General features: G+C 41.6%; 1 protein-coding gene across 1 annotated transcript; it reads left to right on the top strand.

Annotated features, from left to right (window-relative positions):
• Positions 1 to 572: 572 nt before the first annotated feature.
• On the top strand, positions 573 to 14886 carry LOC145416733 (protein O-linked-mannose beta-1,2-N-acetylglucosaminyltransferase 1-like). Its single transcript, XM_080285661.1, has 17 exons — positions 573 to 840; positions 983 to 1033; positions 1187 to 1263; positions 1843 to 2028; positions 2414 to 2626; positions 2844 to 2955; positions 4537 to 4664; positions 5609 to 5679; positions 5929 to 6033; positions 6368 to 6436; positions 7178 to 7270; positions 7716 to 7911; positions 8435 to 8628; positions 9362 to 9439; positions 13327 to 13429; positions 13988 to 14097; positions 14685 to 14886. The coding sequence occupies exons 1-17, from the start codon at positions 573 to 575 to the stop codon at positions 14884 to 14886; spliced, it is 2256 nt and encodes a 751-aa protein (XP_080141787.1).
• Positions 14887 to 15228: the final 342 nt, after the last annotated feature.

Genomic DNA, 15228 nt, shown 5'->3' with positions numbered 1-15228 from the left:
TTGTTTTGAACTGGAGGGGTTAGGTGTAGCGTTCAAGAAAAGGAGAAAGGAAGAAAGAAAGGGAAAAGGAAGCAAAAAAGAAATAAAGGAAAAAAGCAAGAGAGAAAAAAGGAAAAAGAAAGAAAAAGCAATTAAGTCATCATATTAAGGTGTTGCGTACATCTTTGCATATTCAGTTTTGATAAAAAAGATCGTAGGATATTATTTGTGTCTTAACAGGAAGTGCGCCATGCTTACGGAAGGAAGTGGTGATGGATATCCTTCTTTTGTTTGTGTGTGTGTGTATCTGTGTCCGAAAAGGAGACAGGGGAGGAAGAAAGGAAAGAAATAAAGAAGGTAGGAAGGAAGAACGAAAGGAAGGAAAAAAGAAAGAATAGATTGAAGTGAGGAAGAAAGGAATAAAAAGAAAAAGAAGGAAGGAAGATAAGCATTGTTTACAAGGAAGCAGAAAGAAACTGTTTTTGGCATATCAAGTACCCTACTTTGTATGTATCTTTGTTTAGATTAACAAGATTAGTCCTCACTAATTTCAAAAAACCAGGATAAGGAAGAGTGAAAAAACAAAAGTAATCATGTTGATAATTGTGGTGTTAGTGAATGTGTGGGTGATGTGTGTCGTGGCAACGCCCATCGATGCATATGTTTCATTGGGTCATAATGTTAACAGGAACTACAAACCCCCCAACCAAAGTCATGTTATTTCTCCACGTTTATCCTCTTCTTCCTCCTCCTCCTCTTCCACGTCCTCTTCTTCCTCATTCTCTTCCTCTTTTCCTCTCGGTCGCACCAAAAATCCTCTTGTTCGTGATCACTTCAGTATTAAATGGCGAAAAATTGCTGGTAAGTTATTATTATTATTATTATTATTAAAAAAGATAAGTAGATAGATGATTTTGCAGTGTATGGTAATTTTGTCGTTCTTATTCATATACTGTGTTTTAGGGGAAGGAATTTATTTTAGTATTTTCTTATTCATTTGCAGAGACGCGGTCGCTCCACCCAGTCAACCTTACCGTGCTGGAGATTAACAGAGGTAGGTGTGTGTGTGTGTGTGTGTGTGTGTGTGTGTGTGTGTGTGTGCGTGTGTGTTTAGTTACATGTATGTCTTTGGATTCATTTGTGTTCGATTTTCTTGTTTGTTTATTTAGTTAATCAGTTATTTATTTCTTTATTTGTTTCCCCACAGAAGCCAGTACACACACCTTCGTCATCCGTGTGGAGATTGACTCACGGGCAGTAGAAGTATATAGGGATGAGGAAATGGTGAGTAATATCTATCTATCTATCTGTCTATCTATCTATCTCTGTTGTTTTATTATATATCTATCTCTTTGTATATCATACGTATATGCATTTACCCATTATTCATTCGTCATTCACTGTGACTCACATTTTAACCCCGTGACTGCAATCACCGTTTTTCTGTTGATGAATGATGTGTGAGGAGTAGTGGTTAGGTGGAGCATGTGGAGTTAGGTGGGGAGGCAGACAGGCATGAGGAAGCGAAGGAGCGTTGTGGTGTGGATGTGGATGTGCCGCCAGAAGTGCCTTGAGGTGATTTTCATTCATTCACACATTCATGCATCTAGACAGCCATTCATTCCATTGTTTCTCATTGTCTTTATTCATTCATTCATTCATTTACTCATCCCCCCATTCATTCATTTTCCCTCCATCTCCTTCCCTTTACCATATCGACGTTACCTCCCTACCTACCCACTCACTCACTCTTTCATTCATTCATTCATTCACTCACTCGCTCACTCACACACTTAATTGCTCACCCACTCACTCATTCCTTCACTCACTCACTCACTCTCTGCCTCACTTTCTCACCGCCAGATCTACCAAAAGCGTGCCCACAACGGGTCCACGCACTCTGGCATGCATCTCCTCGCCCTCGACTCCTCCAGCGGCCTCGTAATGCTGGCTCGGCTCTTCCTCACCCACCAACCCTCCGAGTACCGCAATCTGGCCGCCTGTCTGCACTCACTCATGCCGGGGAGGGTGGTGGTGCTGGCGGCTGTGGTGAGTGGCTGGGGGGGAGGGAGGTATGATGATGATGATGAGTAGGAGGGAGGGAGGGATGATGATGGTGATGATAATGATGATGATGAGTAGTAGTAGGAGGGAGGGAAGGATGATGATGATGATGATGATGAGTAGGGAGGGTTGATGATGGTGATGAGATGATGATGAGGGAGTGAGGGAGGGATGAGGATGATGTTGATGATGATGGTGATCATAATGATGCTGTTTATGGCTAATTTCTCTTGGCATTCTACTGTAAGGTGTTGTTGTTATTATTATTATTATTGTTGTTATTAATTTGTTGATCTCCTCCTCCTCCTCCTGCTGCTGCTACTACTACTACTGCCATTATTATTGTTATTATTATTATTATTATTTTTAGCCGGACGCCACAGTCTTCCTTGCACAAGACGCCATTGATGAACTGGAGGCTGTGGGCGCTACGCTAATACGCAACCTGGCTGCATATGAGGCGTGGGCGTTGGTCTCACACACACCTTCACGCCCCTACACGCCCACACCCCCGCCCTGGGCTAGTGGAGGCGATCTCAAGCCGGCAACTCCTGATATCACGCCGCCCAAGTACAATATCGAGGTAAATTTCAGTACGAGAAAGAAAGGTGGAGTGATTATTTATGTTACCCTTAAAATGAGTCGACTAAGTTTTCTTTGGTGAACCGTTTTCTATTCGATATTTAACCCGCCTAAACTTTATTTAAACGTACAAAGTAATGGAGTTTAAGTAACACCCAATATAAGATTAATTTTTTAGCGTATTTTTTCTGGATATGGAACTGATTTCTATGTATGAGCAGGATTTGACACGAGGAAGAACTTGGGGAGAGGCAGCATCCATCATTCGCAGACCTGATGCTAAAATTGCTTCTCCGTTACGTCTCTCTGCTCGCGTTCCAAAAATCCCAGGTATGTTTCGCTCATTACTGTAGTTTTCCTAAATATTTCAAGAATTTTTGTGTATCGCTGTGTGGTGAAATTTTGTTTGATTTTAGCGGATAGCGAGAGAGAACATGGGGAGAGAGAGCATCATTTTCATACCGTCTCCCCTATATTCTTGCGTTTCAGAATTTCAGGTGTTTTTCGTAGAGATAAAAATATTTTTGAAGAGCCTAGGATCATTTCACGCATCATTTTTTGCAGAAATTGTGCTTATTTATGGTGGAAGGTTGATATGAGGGTGAGTGATCAATTGCCTGTGTTGAGATGTATGTGATTCAAATAGATTTAACTTAGCTTTGTCTTAGTACGGTAGTTATTGCGTAGCTTGTCCTCTAGATGGCATTTTATATCGAGTTTTTCGGATGGACATTAAGTAACATGTTTTATTTTCTTAATGTTGAACTTTTTCCCTGTACTCTGATGTAAATAAATAAACACCATTGCCTGACGCACGATACAACACGTGCTTCGGGCTAGTGGGCGTTTCCTTTTATGTTTTCCTCATATATTTTTCTGCTTATTATTTAGATGGAATAATTTAAGCACATGAAAGCAGCTTTAGAGTGGAATCAACATCCTTTAGAGTAGTATGATATTAAGATTAGATTAATTACCTATCAAAATGGTTAGGCATAGATCTGCTATACTGTATATTCCTCTTACACTATTTTTTATGGATGTGTAATTGGGCTTTTAGCAGCATTTTAATTCATAATCAGCAGCATTTTGATTTGTATGACAATAAGTTGAGTATTATCTTGTGTCAAACCATGTGTCAGGTGGGTAGGTACCGGTATACTATAGCTTTAATTAGCTTCTCAGAGGTTAGCTTGCAGTTCATGGGAAGGAAAGCTAACTGTGATCTAGATTTATCCGAACATTTTCTGTCAGTATTGGTACAGTACAGGATAACTGTGCCAATGCCAGACAGTTTTCTTAAGTATCTACAGTCCATGTATGTGATTTGTCTGTGGCCACCTTGTATGGGATTGAGGTGTCTGCAAGTAGTTAAATAAATAGGTAGGGCTAAGTTAAAAGGGCAGTCCTTATTGTACTCAGTTTTTTGTTAATGTCTTTCTAAATGTCAATTTTTACCATACAATCAGTTCTCTCAGCTGGCTTAACGGGCCAAATTAGCTTTTAAGGTTGCTACTAATCTTGAATGGCTAATTTTTCTGACACTTTCAGTGGACTTAATCCGTGTAGCCCGAGAATGTCTTTTTGTTTTTCGTTTTTACCGTCTCTTAGTTATTCCATTAGATATTTCAATTTTTCTGTAATTTTCAATTTACTTAAACCTCTAAGCATAAGAATGTCTTTTTATATTTAATTTTTACCATCTCTGAAGAATTTTATTTAGCTTCAGCTAGATATTTCAGCTGGAGGAGTTAGGTAGTGCCTTCTTTAGTATTTTGAAGCTCTCGTGTTAAAAAATAATAGTTAAAAATATATACACCAACTTTAGGAATTAAAAATGAAACAGATCATAAGGACAGGTTACTGAGAGATTTATATAGTGTATTGTGTAGTGATGGAGGCTGCCGACAGACGTGCTTTGTGAGTGGCATGATGAGGCTGGTATGGAGAAGCAGCGTGATTTCTGCCAAACATACGAGGGTTATGCTCGGCTCTGCTCCTGCACCAACCCCATCACACCAGCACTCAGATACTCGGCGGTGAGGCTTGTGCTCTCCTACTCCCTTCCTTCCTAATGATTTCTGAACCCCTTCAATATAATTATGTCTTCTTTCTTGAACCTCACAGCTGCACTTAAACACTTCAGTGAGGCTTGTTTACTTCTGTGTACCAGCATTTTTATACCTGCTGTATTGACGTATGCTTTTTTCAGGAAGATTTCTGTTTTAATGAGGAATTGTACCAGTCAGATAATTATGTAATAGTACTGTATGCTTTTGACCAAATTATGATTGAGCTTTCTCCCTTAAATAATACCTATTGGATGATTAGGCTACATGATGTTACAATTTATGTACACTACAGTATACCTTTTTGAGCAAGTTATACCTGTTAGATAATTACATTGAGGTTGCCACTTTAATTATACATTTTTGAGAATTACCTGACATTACAAGTTGCATTTTACCATATTATGATTAAACTTTTCTACATAGATTTAATGCACAGTATAGTAAGTTGGAAGTGTACAGTCTTTCTTGAGTCTAGTAAGTAAGAAGTCTACAGTATTTCATAATATCATGTTTAAGTGGTCAGTATCAATAGGTAATGTGTTTTAGTTTGTTGTAATATATAAATCCTTATTTTCTAGTTATTTCCTTTGTTCAGAACCCTGTAGTGCATTAATTATTATACCATTTAATATTCTCTAAGCTCCACTAATACCACAGTGACTTTCATATATTTGTGTAGCTGCCTCTTGATGATTTTTTCCAGCTTTTGAGACACAGTTGGCTGTGAATGGGTCAGAATGGTTTTGATTAGCTCAATCCAGTATGAGATTAGCTTTTATATCCCCCTCCCCCCAGTTCCAGATTTGTTTAATATTTCTTGATGCTTTTGTTTGATTTTATTGACCCTACGAGAGAGGTGTGTTATTTGAAGGAGTGGTACCTGCATTGACCTGACCCCTTTTGACCCCCAGCCCATGATAACAATAAAGGAGGCAATACCAGTTGCCATGCTGACTGCCATCAAGCCATTCAACTTCTATAGGTACGTTTATTTGGGGTGTTTGGCAGATGTTGACTAGGCTGTAGCTATGTTCTTTATTCCATTGTGTGTGTGTGTGTGTGTTACTCCTTTTTATTTTTTTATTATTATTTTTTTTAACATGAACATTAGTCCCTTCTGGCACTTAATATTTTATTCCATTGCCTTCATAATGACAACAGTTCCATAACCATATGCCAGAAGTGAGCCAACAGTGAAGACATAATGTAATGCTTTGTGCCATCTCGCCAGACAGCTGATCAACCTGCTGGAGACGCCTGGTGCAGCCCAGACGCCCATCGTGGTAATGATAGACGGGCCACACACCGAGATCACCAGGCTTGCTCAGCTCTTTGGGTATGTCAAGTTTTACCAGTGCGAGGGAGAGATGCCTTCATTTTGGTTGCACAGATATATTACCAGGTGGCTCAGCTGTCTGGTTATATAAATATCCCTTAACTACTTCCTTGTCCCCCAAAAGGAAGATGGCAGACTAGAGTAGAAGGGCAACTCAAATTCACAGTCAGTGGGTTCACATTTTAGATGAACCTGGGTCTACAGCTACTACTACTACTACTACCATTGTAGGGATTGCATTCTGAAACTGAATAACATTGGCTTGGTGTTGCATGAATAATTAAAAAAAAAAAAATCACCATATCCAGCCACTAACAAATTCCTTCCTTTCCAGACTAGATGTGTTAGTTCATCGGCCGCAGGGGGAGAAAGGCACCACAACACTCCTCAACATGCACTTCAGGTCAGTTGGTACTTTGGGCTTGGCTGATGTGTTTCAGTTCATTATACTTTGCTAGGTACGGTACAGTATACTCCGTCCACTTCAACTCTTATACTAATCACAAAGAAGTGCTATGGAATGTTTAGAGCTGTAGCCTTATCCTCTTTTGCCATTGAGTTGTAACAAGTAATTAAGATCAGTTTGCTCTGTTTACTTTAACTCAGATGTAATTAGACATCTCTCCATCTTAAATGCTGAGTTGTAATGAGAGATTAAAATTTGATATAGAGTTTGTTGCAGGTCACAGAAGTGCAGTGGAGAGGATGTAGAGCCATTGTGTGATCTTTTTCTGCCTTGAGCTGTGGGATATAAGCTGCTAAAGGACAAAAGTTATTGTTAAATTAAGGCCAATGAAATACAATCATTATCTATGACTGCTTTTTCCATAGTTTGCTCAACCACTCTTAGGTTAGAATGAAGATGACTGGGATAATGCTGTTTGGTAGACTGTAAGATATTCCCTTGACATCAGCATCAAAATTTCTCCTACCCTTCCCGCTTCTGTCTCCATTAACATCAGAAGTCAGTATTGTGGATTATTAGCAACTGACATTTGTCTATAGCCATATCATGTCATCTGTGTTAGTTGCTACTGATTCCCAAGATTGATTACCAAAGACCATGGAGAGAAAAGTAGGTTGTGACAAGGAATTTTGGCGCTGTTTGTACCCATATCAGATACAAGCCTCCCTACATCCTCAGGTTCTCGGTACACAATGTGTTCAACTACTTCCCTGATGCAGACAAGGCTATCATACTGGAGGACGACCTTCTTCTTTCCCCGGATTTTCTCTCGTAAGTGTATTTTGTTGGTGTAGCTCTAGGCTGTTATTGACTTGAACCCAGTGGACTGCTGGCCGAAACTGCCCTTCTGTAATTCACCATCTTTCACAGGATAGGGAGGGAACTGAGGGACCTGTGTAGTGTATAACTGGGCAGTTGAGTTGCATGATTATCAGTCCCACTATGTTAATGCCTCAGTCTCTTGCAGGAAGCTTATCATGATGGCTTGATAGATGTGTGAATGATTAGGTGACCCTTTGCACTGGACATGCTGTTTGATAGGTCTTCTACTTCCCTGCTGTCTTTTTTCTTTTTAAATGGATCCTACATAACCTCAGCTTTTAGGTGTGAATTAGGGATGTGGTGGTTTATTATGCATGGCTAATAGTATCAGCAGTGTTTTCTTATCCAGGTTCCTCAGATTATGCTGTTACAGTACTTAATGTTTCACTTCCAGGTTCTTCCAACAAACAGCGTGGCTGTTGGATGCTGACCCCACCATCAGCTGCGTCAATGCCTTTTCGGTAAACAGTTATGCAAGTGTGGCGGGCGACCCCACCACTCTGAGGCGGCTTGAGATGTACCCACAATTTGGATGGATGATTACACGAAAGTGGGCTCAAGAAATGTTTGAAGTCTGGATTCCTGAAAAGGTTGGCAGTACTGACAATTTATGTTTCATTTTTTGTTACTCCTTATGGTATATTATGCCTCTGCTCATGCCTCAGTGGTGGAGAGGGATGCCTTCATACAGTGGCACTAATGTACCAGTATTCCTGGTTATATGAATGTCCCATAACTCATTTTTTATTCCCTGAAAGTTGGTGGACTACAGCACAAAGGCAGCTCCAGCCAGCAGTCAATATATGAGCCAGGAGCTTCAGGCCTATTTGAATGTGAACCCAGTGGCATGCAGGAAACTAGCCACCTTACTGGGTGCATCCAGAGATCTCTTGTTGAGGTTGTGCTGAAGGATTGGCTGTGTTGTGGGAGTGTGGTGTATGTGATAAGTGTCTTGTGTTGCAGGGGCTGCATTGCAGTAAGGGTACAGTGGATTGTGTTTAAATTGCAGTTTGTGTAGGTACTGAAGCAGGGAAGGATGATGGTAACTCTGCAGTGAACCTAGTGGAGAGGAACATTACTAATAATTGATGTCAACTTCTACTGACCCCACAGGAAGGGGGAGACTGGGACTGGTGGCTGTCGTCGGAGAACTCACTGCAGGGTCGTCACGTGTTGGTTCCAGAGGTGGGCCGCACATACCATGCGGGGGCAGCCGGTGCACATGTCACTGGGTGGATGCAGGAACACCTGTTTGCACACATGATATACAACATTGACCCCAATGTGAAGCTGCAAGGCCTGGAAGAGTAAGTGTTTGGGTTGATACTGTCACTTACCACTCTGTACAGTAGCATAAAGGCATGTACAGTACTCTTTGTTGGTTTATTTGTACTACAGTACCTCTATATTGCTTTTGTTGGTTTATGTCTTACTACCTCTAGATTATTTCATTCACTGTAGGATAGATAGAGACTTTTGGGGGGAGCATCAGGAAAAGAATCCACAGAAGAACATTTATTTGTGCACATGAAATACTAAACTGACCCTAGACCCCAACAACAAGCTTCAGGGCCTGGAAGAGTGAGGATTTGTGTTGATAATGTCACATACTCTGAAAATATAAGTAAATAAATAAAATTATGTCATTCCAGTTAGGCCCATTTGAAGTATGAGGGCCAGTGCTAGGCTACCATAATAACCACATTGAAGGGTAGATGAGCATTCTCCTACCCTTGGTGGCCTTGTATGATCAAAATTTCTCCAGTCACCCAATATAGTACTGTAACACATGCTAATCACTGTCTCCTACTATCTCTGGTGCCCTCATGTGGTGTCACAGATATACTAAAGCAGCTCCAATGATTAATTATATAAATGTCCCTTAACTCCCTGTGCCCCAAAAGGAGGATGGCAAATTGCGGGTGAGGGGCACCTTCAACCTGCAGTCCACTGGGTACATATTCAAGTTAACCTGGGGTTATGTCTTCTACTACTACTACTACTACTACTACTACTGCTACATATTTCCCTCCCTTTCAGGCTAATCTTAGACCGCTATGAAGCCAAGATGGAGCATGAAATTCAGCATGCGACAGACGTGGGGATGAGATATGACCCGTGTGAATCATTTCCTCTCCCCAATGACAAGGTGAGGGCAGAGTTGGGAGTGCAGCCTTATTTATTCTGTATTGAAGTTTGAGAGACTTTGAGCCATGTAGTGTCACATTTTAGGCTCTCCAACACGTATTTTTAAGAGTATGTAAATTATGGCACATTACTTTTCTCTTTTACATTATATGAGCAAGCTGCATTATATTCTTTAATGTTCTATGAGTAAACTGTGTAACATGAAAGATATATTAAATATGAAGCACATGTATTGAAAAAACAAAAAATTGTGTATAAGATTGCATTTGTAAAGTGTGGCCAGGATTCTGAAGGCTTAAATGATCATGCCTCTCATTTCACGGGGCACGCCATTGATAATTTTCCCGTTTTCATACTTTCTTGTTCCTGGTGTCTGGGTCCTTCCACACCTCATCTTTAAGTGAAACTCTAATGTAGTTCAGAATGATAATAATGATGATGGTAAAGTCTGATGTCAGTACAGCACCTGATTAGCATATTTTTGAACCTGTCGCTAATAATTAAGTCTAGCTCTGTATTTTTCTTATTTCTTATCGTTACCCCCCTGGGGGTAGGGGGGTTTTTCAAGAATACTCCCCCAGTATCCCTGCTTGTCGTAAAAGGCGACTAAAAGGGTTGGCGGAGGGTTAGTGCCCCTTCCCGGAAAACAACTAACTAAAAAAAACAAACAAGAAGCCTCGGACAAGGACTGACCAAATGATGACGACCCAGGACCGGACAAAGGACTTGGTAATGGGTACATGGAATGTAAGAGGAGCGAATGATGAGGTGAAAAAGAGAGAGATTGTCCAGGTGCTTGAGGGTGCAAAAGTGGATGTATGTGGAATAACTGAAACAAAATGGAGAGGAGAAAGTGTGAGAGAATGGGAGTATGGATGGGGTATATGTGCAGGAGTAGATGAGAATGAGAGGGCAAAGGAAGGAGTGTGTATAGTTGTGAGTAAAAGATGGAAGAAGAGCATAAGACAGTATGGATCAGTTGGGTCAAGGATTGTATGGGTAAAGTTGAAAGTTGGAATACAAATGTGGGCGATTGTGTGTGTGTATGCGCCAACGCAAGATCGTGCTAGAAGAGTGAGAGAAGAGGTCTGGACAAATGTGGAAGTGTGCATGGAAAAGTTTGGAAGGAATGAGAGAGTGTTTTTGGTTGGTGATATGAATGGTAAAGTTGGTAATGTGAAGGTGGATGGAATAGTTGGTGAGTGGGGTGTGCCTGCTGAGATAGATGAGAATGGGAGTGCGTTAGTGGACATTTGTGCTGGGAGGGGGTTGGTGATAGCCAATACCCTCTTCAGGCATAAAATGATCCACAGGTATACATGGCGAGTGATGAGAAGGGTGGGTGGTGAACTGAATGAAAGGAAGGCAATGATTGATTATGTGTGTGTGGATGAAAGGATGCGAAGATGTGTAAAGGATGCAAGAGTGTATAGAGGTTGGGGGAGTGGACTTTCTGACCACTACTTGGTGGTGGCCGGAATTAGGATGCAAGTAAGATGGAGGAATAGAAGAAGGGAAAGACGAGAGGAAGGAGTAGTTGCAAGGAGAGTGGAAAGGTTACAAGAGGATGAGAAAAAGGCAGAGTATAAGAGAGAAGTGGAGGAACGATTGGGCAAATATGAATTGGAGCAGTTGGGAGACGTGGAAGGTGTGTGTAAGATATTTACAGAAGAAATATGTGCAGCATGTGATGTGGTGTGTGGAAGGAAGAGAAGACGGAGGGGGGTGCAAGGAACAGCGTGGTGGACTGAAGAGGTGAAACAGGCTGTGGCACAAAAAAAGAAAGCATACAATGAATGGATGAGAAATAGGGGCGTGGAAGAAGTTGAGAGGCGGAAGAGAGAGTTATATGTGGAAAGGAAGAGAGAGTTATATGTGGAAAGGAAGAGAGAGGTGAAAAGATTAGTAAGAGAGAGTAAGAAGAGAGTGGATGAGGAATTTGGAAGGAATTTGTGTGTAAAGTGGAGGGACTGTAAGAAAATGTTCTGGAGAGAAGTGAAAAGAGTAAGACAGGGTGGAAGTGAAGTTAGCAGGGGAGTGAAAGATAAAAATGGTAGATTACTAGTGGAGAAGGGAGAAAAAGTGAGCAGATGGAGAGAACACTTTAAGGAATTGTTGAACGTAGAGGATGGAAGTAATGCGAGTATAAGTGGCTGGGGAATGGCTGGGAGAAGGAGGGAGGTGAGAAGACAGGAAAAAATCAGTAGGATAGAAGTTGTGGAAGCAATGAAGAAAGTTAAATCGGGGAAAGCCCCAGGAATTGATGGAGTGTGTGGTGAAATGCAGAAGCATGGGGGAGAGATAGTAGTAGAATGGATGTGGAAGATGTGCAGATTGGCCTGGGAGGAAGGTAGAGTCCCGGAGGATTGGAAGTCAGGTATAATTATTCCCTTGTACAAAGGAAAAGGGGAAAAAGAAGTGTGTGGTAATCATAGGGGCATTTGTTTTCTTAGTATAATAGGAAAAGTGTATGGTAGGATACTTATAGACAGAGTTAGAGAAAGAACAGAGAAATTAGTTGGAGAAGAACAGGGAGGCTTTAGGAAGGGAAGAGGTTGTGTAGATCAGATATTCATTCTTAGATCTTTAGTGGAAAAGTTTCTAGAGAAGGGAAAGAAGTTGTATGCGGCTTTCATGGATTTGGAGAAAGCATATGACAGGGTGGATAGACAAGGATTGTGGAAAGTGTTAAGAATATATGGAGTAGATGGGAAATTGTTGAATGCTGTGAAGAGTATGTACGATGGTGCGAAGGCTGCAGTGCATGTGGATGGTGAACTAAGTGAATTTTTCTCTTTGAAAGTTGGTTTGAAACAGGGATGTGTCATGTCTCCATGGTTGTTCAATCTGTACATGGATGGGGTAATAAAAGAGGTACAAGGTAGGGTAGTGGATGTTGGAGTGGCCCTGGTGAGAGAGGATAGTGTTTGGAAACTCCCTGTACTGTTGTTTGCAGATGATACTGTGTTGTTGAGTGAAGACGAAGGGGAGCTGCAAGGCTTGGTGGATGAGTTTGAGAGAGTGTGTAAGAAACGGAACCTAAAGGTGAATGTAGGGAAGAGTAAAGTGATGGTCTTTGAGAGAGGTGAAGTTAGTGAATGTACAGCGAGGTTGGATGGTGAGGAATTGGAAAATGTGAGTACGTTTAAGTATTTGGGTAGTGTGATGAGTAAGGTTGGAGGTTTGGAAGGTGAAGTGCTTGAAAGGGTACAGCAGGGAAGAAAGGTTGCTGGTTCCTTGAAAGCAGTGATAAGAAACAGGGAAGTGAGCATGGAAGTGAAAAAGTTACTACATGACAGTATTGTGATACCAACTCTAACGTACGGAAGTGAAGCTTGGACATTGTTGGAAGGACACAAGTCAAGAGTGAGAGCAGTGGAAATGAGTTATTTAAGAGGAGCCTGTGGAGTCACGTGGAGAGACAGGCTGACGAATGAGGATATAAAGGAGCGTTGTGGTGTGGATGTGGATGTGATAGGAAGCGTTATGAGGAACACACTGAGGTGGTTTGGCCATGTGGAGAGGATGGAGGGTGAAAGACTGACGAAGAGAGTTATGTGAGTGAGGTGGAGGGGGGAAGAGGGAGGGGGAGGCCGAGGATGAGATGGAGGGATGGGGTGGAGAGGTATATGAGAGAGGGGGGTGTGAGTTGGGAGCAGGGCAGTGAAATGGCAGGGGACAGGGCGACTTGGAGGCAATTTGTTTGTGGCCACCTCAAACGGGATTGAGGCGTCTGGCGATAGATAGATAGATAGACCTTTACAGTTTGTTAGTTATGTTCATAATGTTGTGTATAATTAATACATTCATAAATTCTTAGCTTATTTTTATAGGTGCTTCCATGGCATATCCTACAGCAAATCTCTACCACTTTTCCCCCCACAGCCGGGCCCATTTAGAATCTTTGTGCGGTCTGACACAAGGAGTGACGAGTACGGTGCTTTTTACATCCTGCGTCTGGTGAGTGGTTGGCTGTGTTGGGTGGCTAATATGTAAGTGCTTTTTTACTGTGTGGTGGTCAGCTCTTTATGCCTATTTATGGACTAAGTAGCTTAGTCTCATGTCCTTTCATCCTGAGAGATCAATAGAGGATTGAGTAATAGATGGGTGGATGATATGAACTGGTCCTGTGCAGATTAGTTATGGAAGGTTATTGTGTCTTGTCATTTTTATTACAATACATGTATTGTAGTCTGGCTCTTGGTGTGTTATTTCTGTACTGTATTTGGTTATAATACTGGTTTCTGTTGGGTAAGGAAAAAGAGAACTGGATTTCTGTAGGGTGTGGATAAAAGAAATTATCACTGTAATTGCATATCCTTTCATATAATTATTGCCCCATTATCTGCCTCATTGCACAGGCCACAATGTTGATATTTCTTCCTGATATTGTTTGTGTGTGTTTTTTCCTGTTTCTTGATATTGGAAGTAATGATAATAGTGAAGGTGTTAAGGTGGTGATGGTGATGAGATAGTGTTGATAATAATAACAGTAATAATGATGTCTACCCCACACAGTGCCTGCATGCATTCAGTGAGGACACCCGTGAAATCTACCGAGGTGTGGTACGCTTTAACGTTGGAGGACGCATTGTGTACATCGTGGGCTGCCCTGCCTCCCCATACTGGTATGTACAGGAGTCATATTTGCCTATTGTCTTAAGAGGGGAAGACGCAGATGACAAGGATGTAGCAGGAGAGGAAGAGATGTGGCAGGGAGGTAGAGGGAGAGGGAAAGACAGATGGCAGGGAAGTAGAGGGAGAGGAAAACACAGATGGCAGGGAGATAGATAAAGAGGAAAAGACTATTATGGAAAAGTTGCATATTGAAGTTCCACTCTTGCCAATAAAGCAGATTGGCTCTTATCCCCCAGTATACAGTACCAGCACCACTTGCATACCTACAGTAGAATTACGATATTTTGGAACATTTTGTGAAGATCCAGCCGCTTTGCACCTAGTTGAACCCACCCTCAGGTATGGGTCCAGGTCAGACAGAAACAGTTTTATCTTCACAATGAGCTCAGTTTTAGTATGTGAGTATAAGTTTTTTGATTTGAATTATATTACCATTGCCTTAAATGTCAGTGTTGATTAGCCTAACCTTGGGCCTCTTCTGTTTGTTTGGGGCACAGTTGGATTGGATGATGATGATGATGAATTATTTACAGCACTATGAAATCAGAAACCATAAGACATAACTTCTTCATTCCAGCAAGTTTCGCCCACAAGGCATCGCCGTTCATGTGCCTTCCCGAGCATTGATAGAATCGGCTGACCGTCACGTGAGTTGGTGGCAGATGCGCCATTATCCCCCATACTACCTCCAGCGGGCCAGCGTCAGAACCCCAGAGAAGGAGTTTGCTATGGGGAACCTCCTGAGACACTACTTCAATGGCACTGTGATTGTGGTCTGATTATGGTGCTACTCATGGTGATAAAGTACTGTGTGATTATGAAACTACCCAGGCTGACACCATCTGGATTATGATACTACTTATTGATGAAATGTGGTTATGGTGGAAGTTCAGTTATTTCTCATATGTTGCTGCTTTTGACATTCTCATTTATTGCCATACTGGGAATTAGGTGGCCTGGTCTGTTTAAAGCTAGTATAGTGTGCTAGTTTCCCCATTTTATAATCCCAGTTGTATGAAATTAGAAAGTGCAGCGTGGAGAGCCGCCATTAGGTGACCAAGGCCGACACATGCAAGCATGTTGGAGCCTTTAAAAACGAAAACGAAAACAGTCGAGGAAAA

The sequence above is a fragment of the Coenobita brevimanus genome, chromosome 107, assembly GCF_032717465.1.
Source record: "Coenobita brevimanus isolate Jiangsu-jjx chromosome 107, ASM3271746v2, whole genome shotgun sequence".
NCBI lineage: Eukaryota > Metazoa > Arthropoda > Malacostraca > Decapoda > Coenobitidae > Coenobita > Coenobita brevimanus.
This window is presented reverse-complemented; position numbering and strand designations above follow the sequence as displayed.

Excerpts from the sequence above, each read along its gene's own strand:
- LOC145416733 (XM_080285661.1), top strand. The coding sequence starts at position 573 with ATGTTGATAATTGTGGTGTTAGTGAATGTGTGGGTGATGTGTGTCGTG. Across the intron at positions 2,627-2,843 it reads CGCCCAAGTACAATATCGAG|CAGGATTTGACACGAGGAAG; the intron begins GTAAATTTCAGT and ends TCTATGTATGAG. Across the intron at positions 6,437-7,177 it reads CTCCTCAACATGCACTTCAG|GTTCTCGGTACACAATGTGT; the intron begins GTCAGTTGGTAC and ends CTACATCCTCAG.